The sequence below is a fragment of the Megalops cyprinoides genome, chromosome 5 (genome assembly GCF_013368585.1).
Source record: "Megalops cyprinoides isolate fMegCyp1 chromosome 5, fMegCyp1.pri, whole genome shotgun sequence".
NCBI lineage: Eukaryota > Metazoa > Chordata > Actinopteri > Elopiformes > Megalopidae > Megalops > Megalops cyprinoides.
The window spans coordinates 28,340,450-28,365,589 of record NC_050587.1 but is presented as its reverse complement, the minus strand read 5'-3'; the positions used below and the strand labels follow the sequence as shown (position 1 = coordinate 28,365,589).

General features: G+C 37.4%; 1 protein-coding gene across 2 annotated transcripts in view; it reads right to left on the bottom strand.

The window, feature by feature from the left end:
• The window catches only part of LOC118778306 (cytosolic purine 5'-nucleotidase-like), a 41,648-nt gene that overhangs the window by 15,132 nt on the left and 1,376 nt on the right, over positions 1-25,140 (bottom strand). For both annotated transcript variants that reach the window (XM_036529781.1, XM_036529782.1), the window contains exons 2-4: positions 16,907-16,980; positions 11,893-12,010; positions 4,347-4,442 (exon numbers count right to left, since the gene is read on the bottom strand). In XM_036529781.1, coding sequence (XP_036385674.1) covers positions 4,347-4,442; positions 11,893-12,010; positions 16,907-16,980 — 288 coding nt within the window. The remainder of the gene's footprint in view (positions 1-4,346; positions 4,443-11,892; positions 12,011-16,906; positions 16,981-25,140) is intronic.

Sequence of the window (25,140 nt, the reverse complement as noted above, 5' to 3'; positions counted from 1 at the left end):
TAACCCTCATCCTGACCAATCATTCTTTTTACTCCCTGCCCTCCCCAACTTCAGTCTATCTCCCAAGTGATCTGTTCGTCCCCCAAATCCCACATTCCTTCTTTCCATTGTTCCCTACCCCCTGCCTTCATTTTTTTTTCACTCTTCCCCCCTCCTTCTGGCCTAAAAATTCCTATACCCCCCACCCCTTCCTCTCTTCCTTTGCACACAGCCCACAGCTGTGCAACTTGTCTGTCAAACTACAGACATTCACACACACAAACGTCCACAGCTATGGTCAGTTATTTATTTGTTTATTTATTATCTCATTGTTCCAATCCATACTGTAAAACCTCCTGTACTGTGATGGAAAGGACCCGGACTGGGCTACAAACAAGTCGATTGGACACGTTAAAAATGAAAATGAGTTTTTGCTTAGAATTACATACTATAATTTGTGAACACGGATTACATGTGATTCACTCAAGTTGCATGCACTGTAGAACTCTGCTGAGAAAACAACCGTCATCTGGTAACTGTACAGCATGGATGTCTCCCTTAAGAGGAATGTTATTAGGCAACACTGTAAAATGTTTTTATGTAAGTAATTATGCTGTGTGGGTACATGTAGTATCTATAGTAGCATGGAATACATTATAAGAATGTTTATAAGAGTACGTAAATCAATCAACTAAAAGGAAAAAATAATATTTTTTTTGACTGACTGACAGCCCTAGTTAATACATACATTTTTGTTTGAATGCAGAAATGAACTGTACATGGAATGTAGAAAAATTGAATGTAATGTAAAAGTTCCACAAACATAAATATCCCACATTGCTCAAATGTACACTACATTAATGCAGTGACAGTCCAAATATCACAGAACTGTGTTTCTGCTCTGTACTGCAGCTCTTTAGCCACAAGGAAAAGCATATAGACAAGGTCTGAAATTTTTGTGGAGACCTTGCTTTCACCACATTCAGACCTTGGGGAGACTTTCCTTACACATTCAGTTTTGAAACAAAAACAGTGATTTTACACAGAAATTTGTGTTTGATTGGTGTGGGAAATATAAATATTTGACAAATATAAACCCAGAACTGAAGGCTACAGATATAATGCAATTATAGATATAAAGATATAAGTCAAACACAGTCGCCTATGATGGGAAAAAAAAAAAAATAATTAGCAAAATTGAAACAATAGAAACAATACCAAGAAAATGCTTGGAGCAATGATTAAAGCCAGGAATGTGTGACCATTCCCCGGCCAGGGCTTAAAGCAACAAATTTTTCTGAGATTTTTTTTTTTTTTTTTGGCAACAAAAAAGGACGCACATACATTTAGCGTTACCACAACAGCTTTAAATCAAAATTGTAAAAAAAAAAAAAAAACCCTTAGTACTATTTTGTATAGCCATGCTCAAATTAAAAGTGCTTCCTTTTTTCTTAAATGCTATTAAAAATGAAAGAAAAGTGCAACTTCAACAGTGCACCTTCAATAAAAGTTGGTTGAGTAGCAAGATGCTGTGTTACAACTTTGTCCAAGTCATCATCATAGAATCAGATCAAGACATTGAAAATTCTGTCCATGTTGCGGTTTGTGGACTCGTCAAAGTTCAATAAAAACATCTGTTTTGACAGCTTGTGCGCTAAACATTGCTTAATGTGGCAGGCAATGCCGTGAGTGGATAGGTAGCTGGCCTGTGTATTTGACATGCTAAGTTTGGAGAGTGCAGTTCAGTCCTGTGATGTTTTGCACAGGTCAACTAGCGCTGGCGCTATCCTGAAAGACAGGTCAGTTCTGCTATAAATGCGGACTTTATGATTGCACACGCGGTCTTGGATGGATGAAGCGGCAGCAGCTACAGTGGCCACAGCTCCCGGCAACACTAACGCATAAGAGCCCTTACAGCTGCTTTGTGTGAGGGATCTGTATAATGCCGAGACAATACCTTTTGCCGCTTGTCCCATACTGTACTTTTTTAGGACACGCGGTGCAACGCAGCTCCCAGGCTCGTTTAATTTGCAACAACATACCCCGAACGTTTGTCCATCATTACCACTTTCATCTAACCAAGCCTATCGCCATTTATTTTTCACCCCCTGTTCCATTGTGCTTGTGTCTACGCCAGCCTCCACAAGTTTTGCTTCCATGCTCCATCTATTTCAATGCATGCTAGCCTATTGTGCAGTAATCAGCTGATACAGTCCCCGCAAATACTTCCTGGCACTGCCTCACAGAAAGTTGAAACTAGTTGCAGATTGGATAAGAACAGTGCTCTTGTGCCAGTACGTCGCCTAAACAGGCTACCATTGGGTAAAACTCATCCGAAAAACACCATTCAGTGATTGTTTTTAATAAAATTCCGTTCCAGTCTGGTAATATCAGAGCCTGTATATGCTAGTAATTATTCATTGCCTGATCTAAAATCTCTGTACACCGGATTTCCGGCATGGGGCCGGAGATCTTCAACCCCTGCATTATACGGCAACATTCCCTTTCACAGTTGCCACAAGCTTCATAATCTTCAATGGCTGACAAGGCACAACATATAAATTACCTGCATGTCAAGTACGAACATGCCACTCATCGTTGGACACAGTGTTCAGGCCCCTGTAACTGGTATAAATGCTCAATGTGACACACAATTAGGGTACTCAGATACAAGTGTGAATTGTATGCAAGAGGAGAAGCAACAACCCTGATGATTTACAATTTAAATACACTGCCAACAAAAGATAAACACCCCTGTTCTTATCCATTAAATAATAAGTGAGATGATGCTGAAATGAAATACAAGCTCACAAGCACATTACTCAACGAATTTACTAGGAATTTTAAGTTGGAAAGAGCAAAACCACCTTTACCCCAGTGTCAACTTGATGCATGGAAATTTGTTAAACATCAGACCCAAAATATATATAATATGATGGAATTAACAGAATATTGCATGTGTGGGTGCCTTTGTATTCACATTCGTTCTTGTTGTTACTTTAATTTGTGACTGGGATAACATACCTGTTCTTATGAGGTCTTTGGGATTCCAAAATGTAGTATTTAGGAAATTTTAGGTTGGAGACTACCATGGAGGCCAACATCTTCATCTCTTTATTGGATGCAAAATGTTTTATCTTGCTTCACTGCTGTATAATTGTGAAGAAATTCTACTACTGAATGAATTGCTATAGTTTTTGCTATTGCCGGGTATATGTCTATATTTCGATGGGTGATTAGTGTACTAATGTAATATGCTATGCTAATTCAAAATGGTATGTGTCATCCTCAATAAGAATCCCTGCTTAATACCCTACTAATGAATATTATGGATATAATAACATGCACATAGCAGTATGTATGCGTATGTGTGCATCAGTGTATTTTTGCTTCATTGCGTATCATATTTGTGCTGACATTCCTCCGCTTGGGAAGAGTTTGTGAAGCGATTGTACAGATGTGGCCCCAGCGCTGACCCAGAACCCCTGCTGCTGCCTTCCCTAAAGACATCCTGTTCAGATCAACACACTACACTCTCTGTGAACCCTTCCCTGGCATCTGTCTAGTCTGAGCTTCTGAAAGCCCTAAAATGTACACACAGGCCTTTCACATATATGTGAATATATGCTGTCAGTGCATTCAGAAGGAATGAGGGAGAAAGAGAGAAAATGGGTTAGACAAACCAAAAGAAAAAAAAAGGAGGCAAAAGAGAAAGAGAGGCTGGAGTAAGCAATAAAACAGAGGAAAACGGAGAGGAGGGAAAAGGGGAGAATGGATTTCAACCATAAAAAACATAAATGAAGAAGATGATCTCCCATCTAATGAATTTCTTTCAAATGGCTCAAGTCCCTCAATTGCCATTTACTTGCTAGTAGCTCTTCTAATCCATGGTGTGTAATTATTTGATTCCACACTTTAAGCATCCTGTGCTGACCTAATTGCTTAACAATTGTTTTAATCATTTTATAGATTACAAAAGAACCAAATGTCAGTATGCACACATTTACATTTCAAGGGAAGTGATTTCTTAGCTTTACAACAGCCTAATAAAATATTGGTGTAAATCAGTGGTAAAATGACCATTTTCAATAGTTTAATACAACAATTATCAGCTGATACTATTGACAAAATCCTTCATTGGTCGGATTCTGTAATGTACCAGCCCCATGGGCTTTAAAATTCATATTTAAAATAATTATGAGAGATTCAGATTTATTCAGGTTTATTTAAAAAGATTTCTAGGTAAAATAGTCATTATTGGCTCTCATCATTCTATCCCCGCTATATGGCCACCTCCTGTTTTTTAAATAGTACAAAAAATAACACAATCTCTGGGCACCCCTAGTGGGCAGCATGCCCTCACTTACCCTTTGAGAAAGGTGAATCCGTGAGTACACACCAGAATATTGCCGTGAGAGTCCACCTTCAGCAGGTTCCCATACATAGTGTCGAAAACTAGGCCTCTGGGCAGGAAGAGAGAAAGGACAGGAGGTCAGGGTGATGAAGCCACAATACTCATAAAACACAGCTTGGGTCATTTCAGAATATAAGAACACACACATTTATTTAGGTCTGAATGCTCTGAAAAAAAGGCCAAATCTCTGACGCCCCTGATGCTTCTAATGCATCCTACAGAAAATGAGCAAACAGGCAGACTTTCGTGCTGTTTACGTGTGTCCATTACATATTTGCTAGTGCACCATCATGAACATAACCTGGGTGTTATACATTTATCACATTTGGAGAAATAACTAGAAAGCAGGTAAGTATGTGCTCTTTAGGAAACATAAAAATCTATTACTGACTTTCCACTCTCTTAAAATTTCCCACTACAGTAGAGTTCTATAGTGTATCGTCCATCATCATGAAGGAAGCATGTAATGCTTCAAAAGTACTGTGGACAATACCTACAGTATAGTGTTTTTAAAACTAATGTTCAGCCAATGTATTTAGGCCAATTACAGCATGCATATGAGTCTACCATGTAGGGATACAATTTAAGGTTCCTGGTAAAATGAGGCTTTGCATAGTTAAGTAGAAGAGTTGCCCTCTTCCTACCACACCACCTTCCATGTTTTGCACTATTAAAATACAGCTTACCTTTAACTTAGTGCTACATCAGATCATAGCAAAATAAACTGATTAATCTGATGAGGTGCATCCAACAGCATACATTTACAGATGTCCTTCCCAGATATTTGCAGCATCACAAAACAATGACCAGATTTCTCCAAAATGACAATGGATGAAGGCTAACTTACAATCAGCTGACATGCTTACTTCTCTTAGATTCAGCCAATTATCCCCACAAACATCTGATAAAACAATCTCTGTGTTTCTAATCCAATCAAATGTGTGTGGGACAGCCAGCAACGTGTTTCCAATTAATTAAAATAAAGGCAGTCAGCCATCAAAGATGCAAAGGCCAGGGTGTCAGACTGAGCTTTAGGGCATTCTTTCTGCAGGAACTCCAAACAAAATGCAAGCATGGAATTCTGTGGAGACTCAAAAATGTGTGAGAAAATGACCAATACCACTAACTAAAATCAAACTACATTACGTTATTGTCATTTAGCAATTTATCCAGAGCCACTAACAAATATTACAATTTTTATATATAATCCATTTATATAGCTGGATATTCACTGAGGCAATTTTTGGGTTAAGAACCTTGCACAAAGGTACAGCAGCAGTTCCCCAGTGGGGAATCAAACCAGCAATATTTTGATTACAAGCCCTGCTCCTTACCACTACATTACACTCAACTTTGATACACACGTCTCATACTTATTTGAAATTATTTATGCTTATCTATGCCATGTCCTGTAAGCACAGAACATCACCCTCATCCTTCCAAAGACAAAACCCTGTACTACCACCAGCTAGAGCTTTCACTGGAATGAACAGAAAAACACCCCACTGAAAAATGGTTTGTTTTTTTTTTTTTTGGTCAATAACTCTCTGATAACTGAGAAACACCAAGAACCATTTAGAAAAACATCTTGTGAGCATATCAATGTGTGGTTTGTGCATGTTGACAATTTCATTGTTAATAATAAACTGAGCGAAAAGCAAGGCTTTCTCTTCCAGCATGTCAGCCTCCATTGAAAGGGTTCGTGACCATTGTGTCCAGTTTTGTTTTTGACTTGCATTTTAGTGGTCTAGCTTTTCACTCAGTTTCAAAACAATAGCAAATGCATGAGCGTAAAGCTTCTTTCTGTTGTGAACACAGGAAAGCCAGAGGTAGTGATATCAATATGCCAATGTTTATTAGTATAACCAGGCTCTTGTGTGACCAGCACCTCAAATGTTACCTGCAAGGTTGAGCATTGCCAAAAAATTCATTCCTGAGTAGAGGAAACTAAATTGTAGAGCTTGGAGATTACAGAAGTATTTAACTATTAAGACCCTTGTCTTGGGACTCTGCGATAATACCAGTGAATAAAACCATGTTGCAATCCGTTTACTGTAGCTACATTGTATTACATCAAGTCAAGCCTGAGTATTGCTTCTGTAAATTATGACCGTGCTATTAATACAACTAGGAGCTACAAGTCAAATTAATTTGGCAAATTTTCGCTCATAATAGTGCCCCCTGTATTTCTTTATACCCTTGAGTAACTGGAACAAAACATGATACATAAAATAATGTATTTATTGTATATATTTCTCTGCTGCAATGTTTTAATGTTGTACTTTAATCTTAATACCACTGCTCAAAGACAAGTTGTGCCATTTACAAATAATCAAGCTTACTCTAGGAGACACATTTTGTTTCTGTTCTATCATGTTTGTGTTCCTATGGGGGTGGGGTATAAATAAATACAGAGGGCACTGTATATCAAAGTCCAAAGTCATGACTGATTCTAACTAGCTAGACATCCTCTTTGTAGAATCTAAGACCAATTCATGAAAGCCACCTAAAGGTATGTAATATTTGGAATTTGTTTTTTGGAATTGAAAACATCTGCTATTGTAGATACAAATGTATTATTTGATCAGCATTCCTTGTAATAAAGCACATTTGAATATCAGAAATGTCAGTCTGTATTACGCCAAGGAAAAACGTAACCATACAGAAACTTGAAAATGAAGCACGCTCAATCTCACAATCATTTTATAAATGCTCTCAGGAATAGCTGCAGCCTATACTTTAATCTGTGACATGTATGCAATTTAGTTGCATGATAACTATATGATGGTATAAATCCTGTGACCTATGACCTCAGAAAAACTTTCCTCTGGTTATGGCCCTGCTAGCAAGGTGACCATTAACTAATTTTGACACTTAGCTAGCTAGCAAGCAAATGCTTTTAGTTACCATTTGCACACATGTGACTTAAAGCTGACTTTTATGGCCAAACCAGGCCTCTCACCAAACACCCCCTTTCCACCCCACCCTTACGCTCCTGCCAAATCAAAGCTGGGGCAGATGAAACACACATGGTCAATGTTCTGTGTCAGATGTGTAAACAGAGTAAAGGGACATTGTTTCATAAACAGTAAGAATTCAAAAGGAAAACAATATTATCTTAAGTATTACACATACAAATATACTGGGGTGTGATAACTAATGTTATGATGGAGAAAAAGCCATTGACTAATGAAACCATTTCATAGTTGTCACTGGGATGTGCAGGGTCTCTGCTACTCAGCCTTTGGACTGAAGGGAAAAATGTAGAATTTTTTTTTTATATTAACAGAGACCTGGCACCATGTAGATGTGTTTACACACTGCCTGTCAGTGACCTCCCTCAAGCTGAGCATAATATGACATGGTAGGAATACTGGGGGAATACCAGTGCAGCAGGGACGGGACCCAGCCAACTGCATTCCTACTATCAAACAAGGCCAAAACCGCACATGAATTAAAATGAGGTACTTCTCTGATATCTGATAATCTGACGCTTATCAGCCCAAACTCCTCCCATGGAATCACACTACTATAACTTGGGAGTATCTCAACATCCTCTAGGCAGAAATGAGTGATTTCGTCCTCATGAAAATGTGTGGAGATTTTGAGGCCAGACCAGGCACTGGAATCGGGTGTGTTTACACGCAAAAAGAAAAGCCAATGCGTGCACTCAGACCCCTTTGCACATCACACCAACACCAATACAAAGGTGAGACGTACTGTAAATGTGAAAATGAAACCTTTAACAAAATAGTAGTTAGTGCATTTCTCAGGATCAGAGGGGACTCTTTAGGGTGAGTCTAGCCATACTTATATAGTAAGTGATTCCACATTTGTACCATATCAGTAAGAGATGTGGGCTTATTTTCTGACAGTACAGAAGTAGGTAATCCAACAGTTTTTTAAGGGCAGAAAAAGACACAGGGCATCTTCTGCAGAGTGAAGAAAGGTATTTTGTCTTTATCAAGGTCAAAGACAAAAATCCAGACTCACAGAAGTAAATAGAAGTGAAAAGACTGAATGCTTTCAGTGCTTTTTGAGATCAGTTGACTGACTTCACATGCCACTGACAAAACTTTGCAGCTGGCATCTGAATGTACTTTTGCCAAGATTCCTTGTAAATTAGCAACTCCGTGAGAGATTTTACCAAATGAATGAATGGATGGGATGTAAAGGTTTAACCTGACTGAAACACAGATATCATTGTTTAGCAATGCATAAATTGTAATACTGGGAGGTTTTCTGTCAACTTTGGAATTTGTCATTAAAAATGGTAACACCAACCAAAAACCCCCCTATTTCTAACTTGTACATCATTTAAGATATGCAAAAAGGACACCGCCATATTACTATTAAAATGTGAGGTCTAGCCAGTTGGTGTGTGAATAAAAATATTATATTTTTACATTGCTGCATATAATTGTGCATTGTTGACTGTAGATTTTCAAGGTATTTGGTCACAACTACATGAATATAAGTATAAATTTTAAAATAATTTCGATGGCCTCTCAAGATAATGTTTAACACTACCACTGTATAGGCACATACAGCATGGAGAAAGGATGCACATTAAGGATACAATGCACTATGCAGATCTGCTGATTGGTATGAGTGTGGACACTATCACGTTGATGCATCCAATAGTAAATAGATGGATCTGTGCCCAGAAAAAACAAGAATGTAATTAAAATATAACTGAGCAACTGACAGATAAGTACAGCCTAGGGGTAATACAGATGACAAACAGGCTAGCTGATAACCTTGCAGTTAAAGCAAACAATTCAATTTGTCCATAGCAACAGACTCTGGAACACACCACCATTACCCCATATACTTCAACCCAGGATATAGTTTAGGAAAAGTTAATCTCCACACTAAGTTTATCAGAATCTGAATTTAGCTGGATAACAGTGACCAATCTGCAAGTTGTATTTCTTAAACTCTCATGGTGTAGCCATTAAAAACCACACACCATGCCCTGGAACACATACATATTTGAACATACATACCAACTGCATAACAGAGACAACAACTATTACTTTAATTGAAAGATAAAAAGCATTTTTCAATGACCAATAATCATCTAGTCTTGGTGAAATTGCACTGATACTTTCTGCTGAAATGGATATCCCCTTTAACAGGTGAGCTATTGTTAAAAGGTGTACCTATATTCTTGCTTATGCTGTGATTTCACATTTTATTACTTCTTCCTTCCACAAACCAGGATATAAAATTACACACACCCCAGCTCCCTCAGTCCATATTCTTCACGATGGGAAACAACAACAAAAAAATCTGTCATTTTGTTAATCACCCCAGATTTGTAGGGACCCTCAAACTGGAAGAGTTGTAAAGACAGGCTCCAGCACATTAAGCAATGATTGCACTCTTTCGTTGAGTCAGAAAAAGGTCACCAATCTTTGTACCTGTCCTAAGAGATAATAACACATGCTCTCCAATAGCCACTTATTTGAACTCCTTGTTCACCACAGAATACCTTCCAACTCAGCACTGCCACAGACCCACCTTTAAAACGTCTGTCCAGATATTCAACTGGAGTGGACATTATACAAGACTGGCTCTCTTCTGATTATGCCTTTCAAAACAGAGCAGGCCTCCTCATAGTCCAGCATTTTAGTCCAGCAAAGTTCTGCCTTCCCTAGTCTTTCTCAGCTCTGTGAGTGGAGTGACAATATTTCCAAAGTATGATAATAATCACTGATACCACCCTACTGACCCAAGAAAGGACTTCATTGCTTTCATAGTGGTTAGTAGTGTATGGGAATGGATAGTCAGTACTCAGTCCATTTGTGGATTCAGTACTGCTTTGCCAAGAGCCTCAGCTACCACCACCACATTCTTTGACCCATTTATATACCAGCCTCCTGGATTCTACTCAGCAATGCCCCACAGATGCTTAAGACATCTTGCCTAAAGGTGAAGGTGATGACATCATCCAATTAGGCCACAGCAAATGACTGGCAGTCCAATTATTTGCTGGAAAGTAGCAAGCATTCCATGAATACCAAAGGGTAAATCCTGAAACTGTGACAGCCCAAAGGGAGTTCTCAGCATTGTGAATGTCCAAATATGTTGGACCCTGGAGTCAAGGACAACTGAAGTGCTCCAGAGTCTCAGTAACTTTCAGCTGCACCATTGTGTCATTTTCCTCCTTCATTGCTCCTATGAGTTGCTATAAAGGAGCTGAGACATTCTTTGACAGAATGGCATGGTTAGTTAGATTCTGCTGAGGTCTGTCCAGGTTTTTCCTATGAACAAGTTTGGTAATTAAATGAGTAACTGTGAGACATCATGACATTAAACAGAGGAAATATGTTTCAAAGTAGATGGAACAGCAGCCTCACAGCAGGGAAAACCTTTTTCTTATTACTGATCACATCTGTGCCATCCTTTTAGGAGGCTGACATGGTAGAGCTGACAGTTGAAGGAAGCATCATTTGCTTAAGTTTTATGTCACCGGTTCTTGTGTCCACACCTCACAAGCACTTTGTAAGAATTCAAAGAGTTCCCTCCCGACTGCTACGCTCTGCTACCAAACGGCGTCTGGTGGTCCCATCACATTGCGGCGCAAAATCACTATCCAAAACATTCTCCGCTGTTGTCCCCCGATGGTGGAATGAACTTCCACACTTCATCCATTCTGCCGGGTCCCTCTCTGTCTTCAAGAAACATCTGAAGACACAGCTCTTCTGCTCTCACCTGAGCACCTGAAACACTACCACCTAAAGGAATTTCTCATGTCTCAAACTGTTTGCTATTAAAAAAAAAACTTAAAAATGTAATTTAATGATTTAACGCATTTGTTAGCTCCACCAGCTAGCTTGTACCTTGTCAACCACTGAAACCTGGTCATGCAGCGCTTCTAATATTACTGACTCCTTATGGTTTTTTGCCTGTGTTGTACTCATTTGTAAGCTGCTTTAGATAAAAGTGTCTGCCAAATGAATACAATTTTTTTAAAAATTAAAAATTTAAATTTAAATTCATACAACCATTCAGGTGGTGAGAATCTAGTTGACCACAGAATGGACTGAATTATTCTCATAAATCTGATATTGCAAAAATTATCTGTAATTATATAAATTTAAAATTGTGATTATATTGTACTTGTATTGTATAATGTCATTACATGGTTACTTTGCCACATTGTGATAATGGCAAAAAAGCTCAACTGATTGTAAATTCTTTAAAGAACAAGATGCAACATGTCCAAAACATAAAAAACACAATATTGTGTGAGTACTCTAACTGGCTTAAGTGTTAAAGAACTATATTAATTTATGTTTTATAACATTGTCCTTTACACTTAACAAAATGGTTTCATTCCATCCCACAGCTGGAAGAATAGTGACAACTGAATGTACGCTATTGTTCCTAAGGCTGAAAAAAAAAAAAAACACCAACAGGCAGAGAGCTGGCCAACCCCAGGGGTTATCAGGTTGAGTTGTCAGACAGCCAGTAGGTAAGAGAGCACTCACCGTGTAGGGAAGCTGGGGTCATATTTGTACTGCAGCAGTTCATGTGGATAGCCTATCGACACCAGCCTGTCCATCAGCAACTCGTATCCCAGCTCCTCGTAGTCAGGGGACTTGTACACTGCACATAACATAGGTCAGTTACTTACAGTATCAACAACGTGGTGATGGATCTCAAATTGGAGGAGAAGGGTGGTCAGTTGGGGACTCCCACTGTGGTTGTTTTTTTTTTGTCTTGTCTCACATAGTCCCTAACATTCAAGAACACAGTAACAGATTCCTCAGATCCTTCCAAATGGTAAGGCTGCTGGTGGCAGTTAAAGTCCACAGGCAGTGCTTATGGGTTGCACATTCTAACTGCCTCTGTGAAAGTCGACATTCCTTCAAGTATTTTTTTATTAAATGTTATTTTGTTGGACACTGCCACAACCAAGTGAAATTAATGTGAAAAATGGATACAAACTGTATACTTAATATTAATATTATATGTTTGCCTTATCTATGGCATTTAACATCTGACTTGTCTCCAAAATTATCTTTGCTATTGTGCCTAATGCCATACTTAATCAGCTCTCCAGTCTTTATCTCTGACCCTGTCAGTAGGCCAAATGTAAAGCCAACTTTATGATTGACAACATGTTGAGCTGTCCGTAGGTAAACAGCAAAGACTCTTATAGCCCAGAACTCACACTAAAAGACTTGAGTGACTTGTAAATTACATGCTATTTAAAAACTAACAGAAAAATATAACTTCAAGTTTTATCTGTGACTGGAGGAAGTGACCCCAATTAATTGTTCTACCATTTTGACTATTTAAGCCAGTGTGGTCTATGCTACCATGAGCTATTGTTTTGAAGCAATCTACAGTTCTATTTCTGAATCTTAGATAGATTTAGTAAAGAAATATGCAGTACATAATCACAAGTGAAATATACAACAATTGGCAAGGACACAATCAAAGTGATTTTGTTGGAAGATCATGAGAATTACACTGTAACTAGCCTCTGACTAGTTTTATCATGTTGGTTGAGTTTTGCTCAAGTGCTACGTGGCTGAATTTTGCGTCTGCTAGTCAACTTGTTCCGTATTGGCAAAAAAGGCTCTTTCTTCAACTGTCTGGGTGAAGAAACGTTTTGCAAATGCATACTTTCCCCTTCAAACTAAGTGGTACTCCAAGCTATGAATGTACCACTTCTGAAAGCCACAAGGGCAAAAGCCACAATGATAAGGGAAAAGGAAACATATGTTCAGAATGTGGAAAAACACAAAAAGCGAAGAGGAATATGATACATTCTAGCAGGCCAGGACAGAGTATGAAAGGGTAATTAAGTACAGATCAATTTTCTGTCAACTGAATGACCCTCAGCAAATCACAGCACAGCTTTATTGTTGACCAATACAAATCAGCTGACTCAGTAGGCTGTGCAGTTAAAGATCAACTGTTCATCAGGCCAACAACATTAGACTAATATAGAAGATTGACAACTGTTTGGTCTTAACATCAAACAGACCATTAACAACTGGTCTGAGGTAACATCACACGTGAACTCTCACTTCATTAAATACATGGATAAGATTATGGAAATAAGCAAACCCACAACCAATCCAGACAAACAAATCCATGTCAAGAATGAACCCTGACCAACTAGCCAACAAAATTCTACAACAACTCACTGACTGATAACAGAGGACGCAGAAGGACAAAAGCCGCACACAACCATGATAAATTCATGGAACAAGTCAGATTGTCCTGAAAAATCAATGACCATAGCCCCAATAGTCCATCTGGAAATCTCAATCACTCATCAAGCCAAGAGGTGTAAGTGGAGAGAAGGCTGATACACAGGCTAGCAGCCACAATAATGATAGAAGGCCATCGATATTGAGCAATTTGTGTTTGTTTTTGCCTATCAATGGACACGTAAGAGGCTGACATTTCAAACTTTCTCTGACTTTTGTACACATGAAGGGTCCTGATTGATGATTAATGGTTTAGGTAAGATGTATTTGTTAGTCTGGTCACAGATCATTTCAGAATATCTACAATTTAAAACTCATAGCAGGCTGGCAGCCAAAACATAAAAAGCAGCATTTCCACAAAGAAAACACTTCCTGTAACTCAACACCTTCTATAATTCATCTATAGAGTAAATCCTTTCCGATTTAGTAATACTTTTATCTGCTGAAAAATAACTACAATCAAACATTGTGTTACAACAAGAAGCACACTTACTTCCGTGGTTGAGAATATTTGTTCTCAAACCCAGCATAATTTCAAGAGATGGGGCATGCATGACCACTGTATACAGTTTGCAACAAAACATTAAAAGGCAAGAGATGTTTCAATATATGTGCTCATCATCAACATAACAAGGAGAGAATACTCTTTGACAACATACATATACATTTTGTGACAAACACATCACAATGCACTGACACATTAGTTTTCAAAACTTAGAAATCTGTAATACACTTAGCTTCATCATACAAACCACAACAACTTGGTTGATTCACACCAAAGATATCCTTTCCATTCCAAAGGTGTTTAAAAACTGTAATAATGTATTCAAATAAAAAAGTATTGCTCCTAGCTGAAAAATGAAGTAACTGTATAAAGGATAATGAAATATCTATGAAAGTATTTTGTATTCTGGGTCATAACTTGGGTCATATTGTATGTGGCAATGAATATGACATTTACCTACACTGAGATCCACACGTAGGACTAAGGGAAAAATAGGACTGGGTAATCACATGAATTTACAATTATTTTTTGAGCATTCCGCCTTGTGGTGGAATATTAATACTCAATAAATTTATACTAAAAGTACTACTCTGTTCACAACAGTTACTAATTTAAGACAGCAGAAAGATTAGATATCACAGTTTGAAAGTTTCAGTTCTTACAGAACCCTTCCTGCACTGTGCAATGTCCACTTTTGAAGATTGCACAACATGCTGACCAATTTACAATAATCTAGGACAACTGGGTGGTCATCATTCAAAATACATAGGTTGTAAGTGCATAGGTATGGAGGGGGCTATGTATGGCTTTACTAACTGTAAAGGCACTTACAACATCCGAACCAAAGTTTAAGCATGTTAGAACTTCTCAACAAAGCCATTTTGGGCTGTGTACAAACACTGCCAGATTTTTTTCATGGCTCCAAATACAGAAAGTGGCTAAGGAAAAGAAATCAACCACGGACACCAGGAAACCAAAGATAGATCATTCAAAGTCAAATAATCTTACCACATATGTAAAAGGGAATCCAAACCTGCAATGGAAAAATACTTTGGCCTACATTTAAAACCTGAGATAAAACTCTCTAGAGATCATTAGCATCTCAAAGCAAGGGCTTACTGGCTTAAATGCCACCAAATACAACATTAATATGACATCATTTTCATATGCCGTTGTTTTGTAGTCTTTATGCAGCACTGAGGACTATTGTGAATTCCTTCAACACCCCCTACCTTGGCTATTCAAACCTATCACAAACAGATGACTTTTCTGGCACAAAAATCAATTCAACTTGGCAACATTTTGTCATCGGCATCGGTTTTTCTGCTCAATGATGCTTTGATGATGTTCGTTATCCACTGAATATTCGTTTGTTTCATCGGCCCACTCCTTTGTCTCTACTAGTTTAATTGCTCACACAGACAAGGGGTACAGCACCAGCTTCTCCTACCATCAAGTTCTACTCCGCAGTGATAGTTTCAAATAAAAATTTTGGTACGTGGGTTTCCCCAATGGGCTGGGACACTTCCAGACAGCATTGTACAATCAAATGTCCAAGGTCAGAAAAAGCGTTTTTTTTTTTTGTTTTGTTTTGTTTTTTTTAATAGTTTTCGAACAGTAAATTATATGTCTAGGTTTAATGAAATATCTAAATGAAATATTTGACGAAATGAAAAATTTCAAAATTCTTCTTTAATTCCAAAACTGAAATAATCTTATAAGTGCAGATATGTGGCTTTCCACAAACTACTTCCCTCTAACCTGGGAACTAAAGCCATATCACATTTATTCAATAGTTTGTTAAAATTCTCAATTAAAAATATTAAAAATAAAATGATAATAAAAATTAAGGATGTTTTGTTTTGTCTTGTTTTTCAGACAGAAGACCATCCAGTGCACATTTCTTCAGCTGAGAATGCTGTTTTGCTGGATTCATCAGCTCTTCTGTCTGCCTCTTGCTTGCAGCACTGCTATTTGATAAGTCTCACATGAACTGTATTTCTCCTCCATGGGTTTCAAGTGAATAATACATTTGAAAATTTGGACGTTTTAATCAGTCTTCTTCATTGCTGCAATTCACCTTTCTTAGCACTATTTTCCATCATTTATAGTTCTGAACATTTTGCTGTTTTTCAAAAATAAACAATGTGACATTGTAGCTCTGCATGTGTAACTTCCAAGAGGCCATAATGTACTGTCAACAAAAACGTGGTCCAACGCAACAAATCAGTTTTAGTTTATCACCAGCAAACATGATTTATATAGTATTTTGCCAGCCCACTAGAGTCCATTGCAAGTTGGGTGCTTACTAGACTTAAACTCCTACAGCACACTGCACTAATCCAGATCTGATCTTATTAAATCAATACACAGCGAGCATGTACAGTGCAACTCAACAAGGGTAGTGGTTGAGTACAATATACTGTATTGTCTCCATGCAGCATTTGAAGTTACATCATTGTTGTTTTTTGATCTTCTGAAATAAAACTTACATCACCTCTCATGAATGCAAAAATAAACTCCCTATTTTGATTTTGACCCCCCTAGGAAAGAACCTCACTGACTGTCCTAATAGCTGTTTGCTTAAGGAAAATATTAATGACTGATGCTTTTACTAAAGGTTCTAAATTCGGTGGATTCTCACTGTCAGTAGTGAATCACTTGTTACCCTCAAGTGATTCACTACTGACAGTGAGACTCAAGTCTAAAGCATAATGATTGCAAAGTATGAGTCTAGTATGACTAATACACAACAAACAGTCAAGTACTCACTTGCCAAAGTGTAGTCCATGTCAAAGCCATAGCATTTGATATTTTCCAGTGTTAGACTCCTGTTGACAAACACCCTGTAAAAACAAAATGAAAATATATGTTTTATGAGGCAGTATTTGAAACTCTTGTTTGGAATATGTCATATGAAATAGTGTTTTCATATAATTTGTGGCCTTTTCACTCATTTCAGCTGTAAAATGTGTATACATATTAAAGCCTAATATCTTATAGACATGACAAGGATTTCAAATTGGAATGTTCTCAACAAACATTCTGGAAATTTGAATACATCTATAGTATATCAGAATAACAGATTTGAGCAAATACGGTCACCAAATTAAGACTTTGCACTGCATGCCAATTTTTTTGGCTCTTACACCTTACCTATAAATTTAGCTTTAAGATATGAAGTACAAACATACAGGTTTCATCACATTTTGGGTCAATCAACTCATGAACTGTCTGTTCAAAGTCCATGAAAGGAGGGACTATTTGGCAGCACTTTCTGATGCTTGAAAAAAAAAGGAAATGTTGTCAGCTGAACAGCTGAGGGGAAGAATCTCTGAATGAACAGATAAACAAGGGTTAAAATATACTCCCCATATAATAACGCTAGGAGAGTGAATAACGGTTAGAAACACATTTGGCTATATAACCAACTGCAGTAAGGCAGTTGGATGGTATAGTCTCAGACAGCAGTAATCGGATATCAAGTCAAGCTTTCCACCACATTTTAATAACAGCTTATTAGTCCTCTCAACCACTGCCACCAGTGCCAATAATGGTAATTACTGAGTACCTGAGAAAGTAATATGTTACCAGCTCAGTTATGAAGATGTACTGCACATGTATTGGTAAAACACAAGCTTTGCACCAACATTTAAAACAATCTGTGAGAGGGGCACACAATATAATGTTTGCAGCTAGTGTTACCTTGAACATCAAGTTTCCTGTGATTCATTTGTAAATCAGAAAATTTGATAACCTTTCAACCTCTTACACCAGTCTCTAAAATGGTACCACATGTGTACTGGAAAATGAAAGGAGTTGCCAATCAGTATTCGTAATAAAAACAGGGGCACTGATTTGCAACTCCACTCTAATAAACCTGTGCGCCTGACATTTTAGATTTTTGTCTAAAAGGTTTATCAACAGGGAAACACCATTTCACTGATGAAGGCACTATGCTGAATATTTAAACCTTGTTTTCATGGAAATTATTGTGTGCTGATGGTTTACTGTATGTGGAGAAGCTGGCCAACACCTCTCACAAAAATAAGCAGAAACAGCAAAGGTTAAAAAAGCTATTTACTTTAAAAGCCAACAAACAAAAGAAACCAGCCTAACCAAACAGTGAAAAGAAAAAAAAAAAAAAAAAACCCTGCTCCCCACCCACACACCCGTGTCAGCTGAACAGCTGAGGGGAAGAATCTCTGAATGAACAGATAAACAAGGGTTAAAATATACTCCCCATATAATAACGCTAGGAGAGTGAATAACGGTTAGAAACACATTTGGCTATATAACCAACTGCAGTAAGGCAGTTGGATGGTATAGTCTCAGACAGCAGCAATCGGATATCAAGTCAAGCTTTCCACCACATTTTAATAACAGCTTATTAGTCCTCTCAACCACTGCCACCAGTGCCAATAATGGTAATTACTGAGTACCTGAGAAAGTAATATGTTACCAGCTCAGTTATGAAGATGTACTGCACATGTATTGGTAAAACACAAGCTTTGCACCAACATTTAAAACAATCTGTGAGAGGGGCACACAATATAATGTTTGCAGCTAGTGTTACCTTGAACATCAAGTTTCCTGTGATTCATTTGTAAATCAGAAAATTTGATAACCTTTCAACCTCTTACACCAGTCTCTAAAATGGTACCACATGTGTACTGGAAAATGAAAGGAGTTGCCAATCAGTATTCGTAATAAAAACAGGGGCACTGATTTGCAACTCCACTCTAATAAACCTGTGCGCCTGACATTTTAGATTTTTGTCTAAAAGGTTTATCAACAGGGAAACACCATTTCACTGATGAAGGCACTATGCTGAATATTTAAACCTTGTTTTCATGGAAATTATTGTGTGCTGATGGTTTACTGTATGTGGAGAAGCTGGCCAACACCTCTCACAAAAATAAGCAGAAACAGCAAAGGTTAAAAAAGCTATTTACTTTAAAAGCCAACAAACAAAAGAAACCAGCCTAACCAAACAGTGAAAAGAAAAAAAAAAAAAAACCCTGCTCCCCACCCACACACCCGTATTTAATAGGTCTTCAATTAGGCTGGTGTGGCCCATTAACCAATGTGCTGGTTCACATAGACAAAGACAATTATCACTTGACTATTACTTGTATAGAATGGAGTTGATCAATGAGCTCAGTTATTTACGAGGTTGGAAATGGAAGACAGAAATCCTAGGACATTCAACAAGTGACAATTTAACAAACTCTTCTGGGGGAAAAGTGAAGGTTCTCCTTCACACTGTATGAATATAGTTTGTGCGATTCTAACTTTTATGTCATAAGTTTCCATATTTACCATGACAGGTACATGAAACATTTCTTAAAGTGTTCAGAAAGCAATTGGGGAGGCTTTTGGGCCACTCTTTTCAGCCACACCTGCCCTTAAAGCTGCATTAGATTTAACTGTCAATGAATCACTGTAAGACTTCAACCTGACACTGTGCACCACTGAAGCCAGAAATTGCTGGCCTTTTCCTATGCTATATCCAGATCCAAGCTCTCTGGTCACTAAATCCATGCAGACTTGACTTCAGATTGGTAACTTCTCCACATTCAAGGTTTTACTGCTAAAGAGGAAACTGAGCATATACTGTCATCCAGGCTACCTTCCATATCTTTAAAAAAGAATGTTAAGGATTTATGCAGCCAGATATTTATTGAAACAATATAGTTTATTGTTCTTGTTGTATGCAACAATTATTTCTTTTCCAAGTCGTTCTGCTTTGGGATAAAAAGGTTTAGTCATTTGGAGCAGTCACATACTCTTAATAAGTTGCCAATAGGTATCTATGTTGCAATTGATTGCTGTTGAAATACATCAGGCTTGGTCTGGTTAATATTTTCATGACTGTTCACAGAAAGAAAAGGAAGATGCCTGTTGTTCAATTAGGGATCAGTTCAATAAGTATCCATTATAACAAGCTATTAAATGCACTGTTTGTGTTCAGTTGTTCAGATGGATAAAACTGAGTTAAAAGTTAACAGCTGGTTAAAATGAGGGCCCAATTTAAACTGCATTGCAACTTGATTTCTGTAACTGCACAACTCTATAATCTACAAGTTTGTCCCAAAAGATGTCACTGAGGAATCCAGTGAAAAGCATGCTTTGCAACACTCTGAATTAGCTACTTCCATCACGTCCACACAGTATGGGCGCCTCTTATCACTTCCTTGCCGTCTGTTGGAAATGCAGCTATGACGTGATAGTATTTCAGTTGTCACGCCAACACCAGCGATAAGGTCATCCGAGGTGATTTCTGGAAGGGGAGGGGGAAGCCGTCTGGTTTTCTGGTCATTCTGCACAGTTTCACCATCATCGTCATGACTGACAATCAGACCTGTGACAACAATATTTATGTCTCTGACATGAAAAATGCCAAATCCCATCCAGATATTACCTGACTTGTCCTAGAATTGTCCTATGCTGTCAGTTCATTTGTTACAGTTTTTGGGGGAAAAACTGTATAGAGCTAGGCTGCTACAGTAGACATGTGGCATGTTTACTATTTTGTGTAACTAGCTAGCTAATATTAGTTATATGTTTGTTTCAGTTAGTTTTGTGTAAGTCGCAAAAAATAAACTATTGTTTGATGGATGTGTTTTTACAAGGTTATATTCAAGCAAGCTGTCATATCAAAGGTAATCAGTAGTTTCGTTACAAAAAGTCTGCAAGACTTAAAAGTAACTAAGGCCAGGTATACTTATATATCTCAACTCCGAAATTAGGATGAAAGTTATCACACAATTCTATAAAATTTTCACAAAAACAAACAGGCAGCTAGTTTGCAAGCAAAGTGCACTGTAATTATATTGCACTCATTACCTACAAATGGTTAACTGCAATGCACTGTAAGTGCATCTGTCATACAGGTATTAATATTTGTTTTGAGACGATACAAGATGGGGTAAAACATTGTTGTGAAATAATACAGTACAGTAATTACTGTACACTGTTGTCTGATAACATTAAAGTGGTGATTCTGTACTGACTCTTGCTTCTTTTCATGAAGATCAAGGGTATCGTGTGATCTCCACAATTCCACAGCCGACACGCTCCCTCTTACTTTAACAGAGGATTGCCTGAAAATGCCCCACTAACCTAAATTCACAGAGACAGCTGTCCAAAAAGGGCCTCTATTTCATTCCTCCGGTTCCAAGAGACATTTCAGTGATTAACTACCGGACTCTGATGGATTTGGGGCACATGTTTCAACACTGAGAAACATGTGTGCTAGATTGTACTGCCAGCAGTCTGAATTAGTGAACTGAACCCATCAAATCTTTTAGCAGAGAGCATAAAAGGACTGTATGATACTTTTTGCTAAGATGTTCCTATTGAGAACCTACAATAAATCAGCAGAGAAACAAAATGGCCCTTAATCTTCCACAAAAAAATCACCCATTAAAACTACTGATGTAACACTTAAGAGCATTAAAAACACCAAAGCCTAAATCTGGACTCTAAACCTACCAACACAGAAATCTGAAACATACGTAGCTTTATCACAAACAATAATAACCCCTGGCCTTCAACATGCACTTTTGTCAATATCTATATATTTCAGTATATAGAGCTCCACATGATTCATGGAGTGGCTCCTATATATCAACATATAGCATACTGATGTTGGCTGAAATCCACAATAATATGCATTTTACATGCTTGTTAAACAGGCAAATGTGGTCAGGATGGGCAGTGAAGAAATTCTAGGTTGTTTGATGAGGAAAATAACAAGTCATTTTGCTAGTCAAATCCATAATAGGCCACCGACATTTTATGTTCGTAACTCTAACTTTGCTGCCGTCTAAGTATATCTATACTTTTGCGAGCAAATATAGATAACCAACACATTTCAGCAGTAATAATGGAAGCATAACAATAAACATAAATTTCTGAAAATTTATGTAATTTACGTAAATTTCTGACTGGAAGCCAGAGTTAGACAGTGACTGCATGCATCCTTAACCACATGGTTTTTACCATAAGAATGTCATATGGTAATGGTGTGCATTATTGTCATATTGCTGTTGTGACATTTAACACAACCCCTTTAACACAACAGCAGCATGCTGGCAGGGAATTTCAGTAGTATTTGTCCTGTCTTTAATGACTGTAGAACAAAGCTTTCTCACCAAAATTTGTATTATTCTTTGTGATACTCCTGATGTACTCAGAGGCCTCAGGTACATGCGGCAATTAACTATGTGAACCTGAAATAAAACTAAGAAACACTTTAAAATTACAGTAATTGCTGACAATTTTTGTCACTAAATGTATGTAATGCTTTATACATAATATTGAGTGATCCTAATTTGTTCAATGAAGTGGTTATGTGTGAAGAAGGGGTGCTGTAGACAAACTTCAAAGCAGGAAAGGTTGCTATGACAGTAGAGATGACAGATAGGAAAAATAATTTATTCATAAATGATTTACTTACATATTTTATATGCAGCAAAAATGGAGATTCAGGCAAATTACAATTTTTCATAGCACATTCTACATATAATATGCAGAAAGTACTTGGTAATAAAATTGTGTGGATACCTACAGATGTAACAACAAATGACTTTCCAGTTCTCCACGTTTACTACTGTTGGCTGGTTGAAAGGCTGTACAATCTTCAAATTTGAAAACTGCGTAGCATGGGAGAGCCGTTAGTGGGCGTATACAAAATCCTTCTGATGGTCTATTTGCAGCTTCTGCACCAACTACTTTCAAATGTTCACAGTAAACTTTGACTGGAAAATTACCCTTTTTCCATTCAATGAGCCAATAACAGCTGTAGGCTATATGCAGGAACAGTAAGGTCTTAAAATTTTGAGTAAAAAAAGGAAATTGAAACAGACTATGTCACTGATTGGTCAATTAACTGATTTAATTATAACGTATATGGACAGATAAATGTGATTGCTAGGTAGGTCCCTACCAACAACCAGTGGAGTCTTCATTGTCAAGTCAAACTTTAATTAGCATTGTCCACGTTAACAAACTCAAAAAGATTAAACAAACCACCAGACAGAGCATGTCAAATAAATACAAACACTATATAAACACAGACATACAAGTTGTTTTGGTTTTTGGTCTGAAATGCACTGTGAATTGTGGGACCTCATGTACATGTACCTTTCTAAATCGTGTCCAATCAATTCAATTTACCACAGGTGGACTCCATTCAACTTCTAGAGACATCTCAAGGATAATCAAAGCAAAGAGAATGCACAATTTGGAATGCCATGGCAAAGGGTCTGAACACTCACGTAAAGGAGATATTTTTTATTTTTAATAAATTTGCAAAAATTATAAAAGAACGTTTTTGCTTTGTCACTAATAAGATGCAGGCATATAATTATAAAATGGACATAACATGATAAAAAACAAAAAAGGAAAATAATAATATAATTTAAAAATCAACATTCAAGTTCAGCCTTAGGTTTCAAGATCTAAACAGCTTTTATGTCATACTGCTGATGAATCTGAGCAATGGTCAATAGAATTAATAGAGAAGTGAAACCAGAAAACAAGTGAAAACAGAAAAAAATACATACAAATCCTGATTAGAAAATAAAATGATTCATGTCTGTAGACAGAAGTGTTTACCATGCAGGGTGTGCATAGAGACTTTGAGGCATGACCAGCAGTACGCACAAGTCTGCAACACACATGAATGTGCAAAACCCAACAAGAATGTAGGAATACTGAAAAAAAGTATTTGGTTGCTCTGCTTGGTCAAATGGCTTATGACCTAGGGTGACACAAAGACTGTTCCAAAGTACACCCTAACACACTACATATTTGCATACCAAGTAGTATGTACATCCAAACATACCACTAAATATGTACCACCGTGTATGTGGGTGTGTAGTACGCAAAAAAAAAAAAACCTTTTACTGCTTGCCAACACTATACCATGACGTTTGACCTTACACAAATATTGAATACATTAATCGAATCTGATGATATATTTTCAAAGCAGCTATAAATATTTATAGTATTATTTCAGGATAAGTGTGTTGAAATCATGTACATATGTTTTAAAACAAAATAACTGTTGTCCTCTAACAGTTGCACACAAATTTCTCCATAGCAGTTTTCTACATTTTAAGAATTTGAACAGGTAGATTCCAACCACTCGAATTTGTGGAAATGCATGGATAAGTATGCATACTATGACTTTCAGTCAACACCACATTTGATAAATGTGCCAAATGTGAGGTGAATGAGTGAATGCTGTCAAAAGCTGCTGACATGTGATAAATGTGTTTGTAACCTGAATGAACATGGCTTTTTGATCTTGATTTTGCATATGCTTCAATGCATATGTCAAATCATATTCTGTGATATTTTTAGGCATGACAAGGACCAAATAACCATAAAAGTCAATTTGTCAATCCTGCCTTCTGAATGTGCCAAATGAGTGAATACAGTAAAAAAATTACTGATTTGTCAAAAAACTAACTTGCGGACATCTTGGATGTGATCTGGGGCCACATTTTATATAGAACTATTAACCATGACCAATAAGTTATGTGAAATGTGAGAGGCAACTGGTAACTCTGTTGAGAGCTATATGTAGAAGATAAAAGAATGAAGAAAAGGACCAAAACAGCACACTTCCAGCCAACCATGTCTGGAAGGATAATTATTAAATAAGATAAGATAGAGTCACCATCACAATCAGACAGGACATACCTTTCATTTCAACTCAGTCTCTCCACTTTGCACACAAGGGTACTCTATCTGAGTGATTAATGCACTTGGTCACTGTGAATTCATTTGTCTCTGCAGCATGCCTGGTGCACTGATGGCACTTGGTAGCTGAAGCATATTTGCATCAGACTTTGAACTTGCATGACACTTTTAACCTCATCATAATTGCGGTTGTGGATGAGGACAGGTGTCACGTTTCTCATTTGTGTCAGTTTTCATTGTGTACATTCTCAGTATTGTCACACAGAAAAGGGTTAGCCAAAATCCTTTTT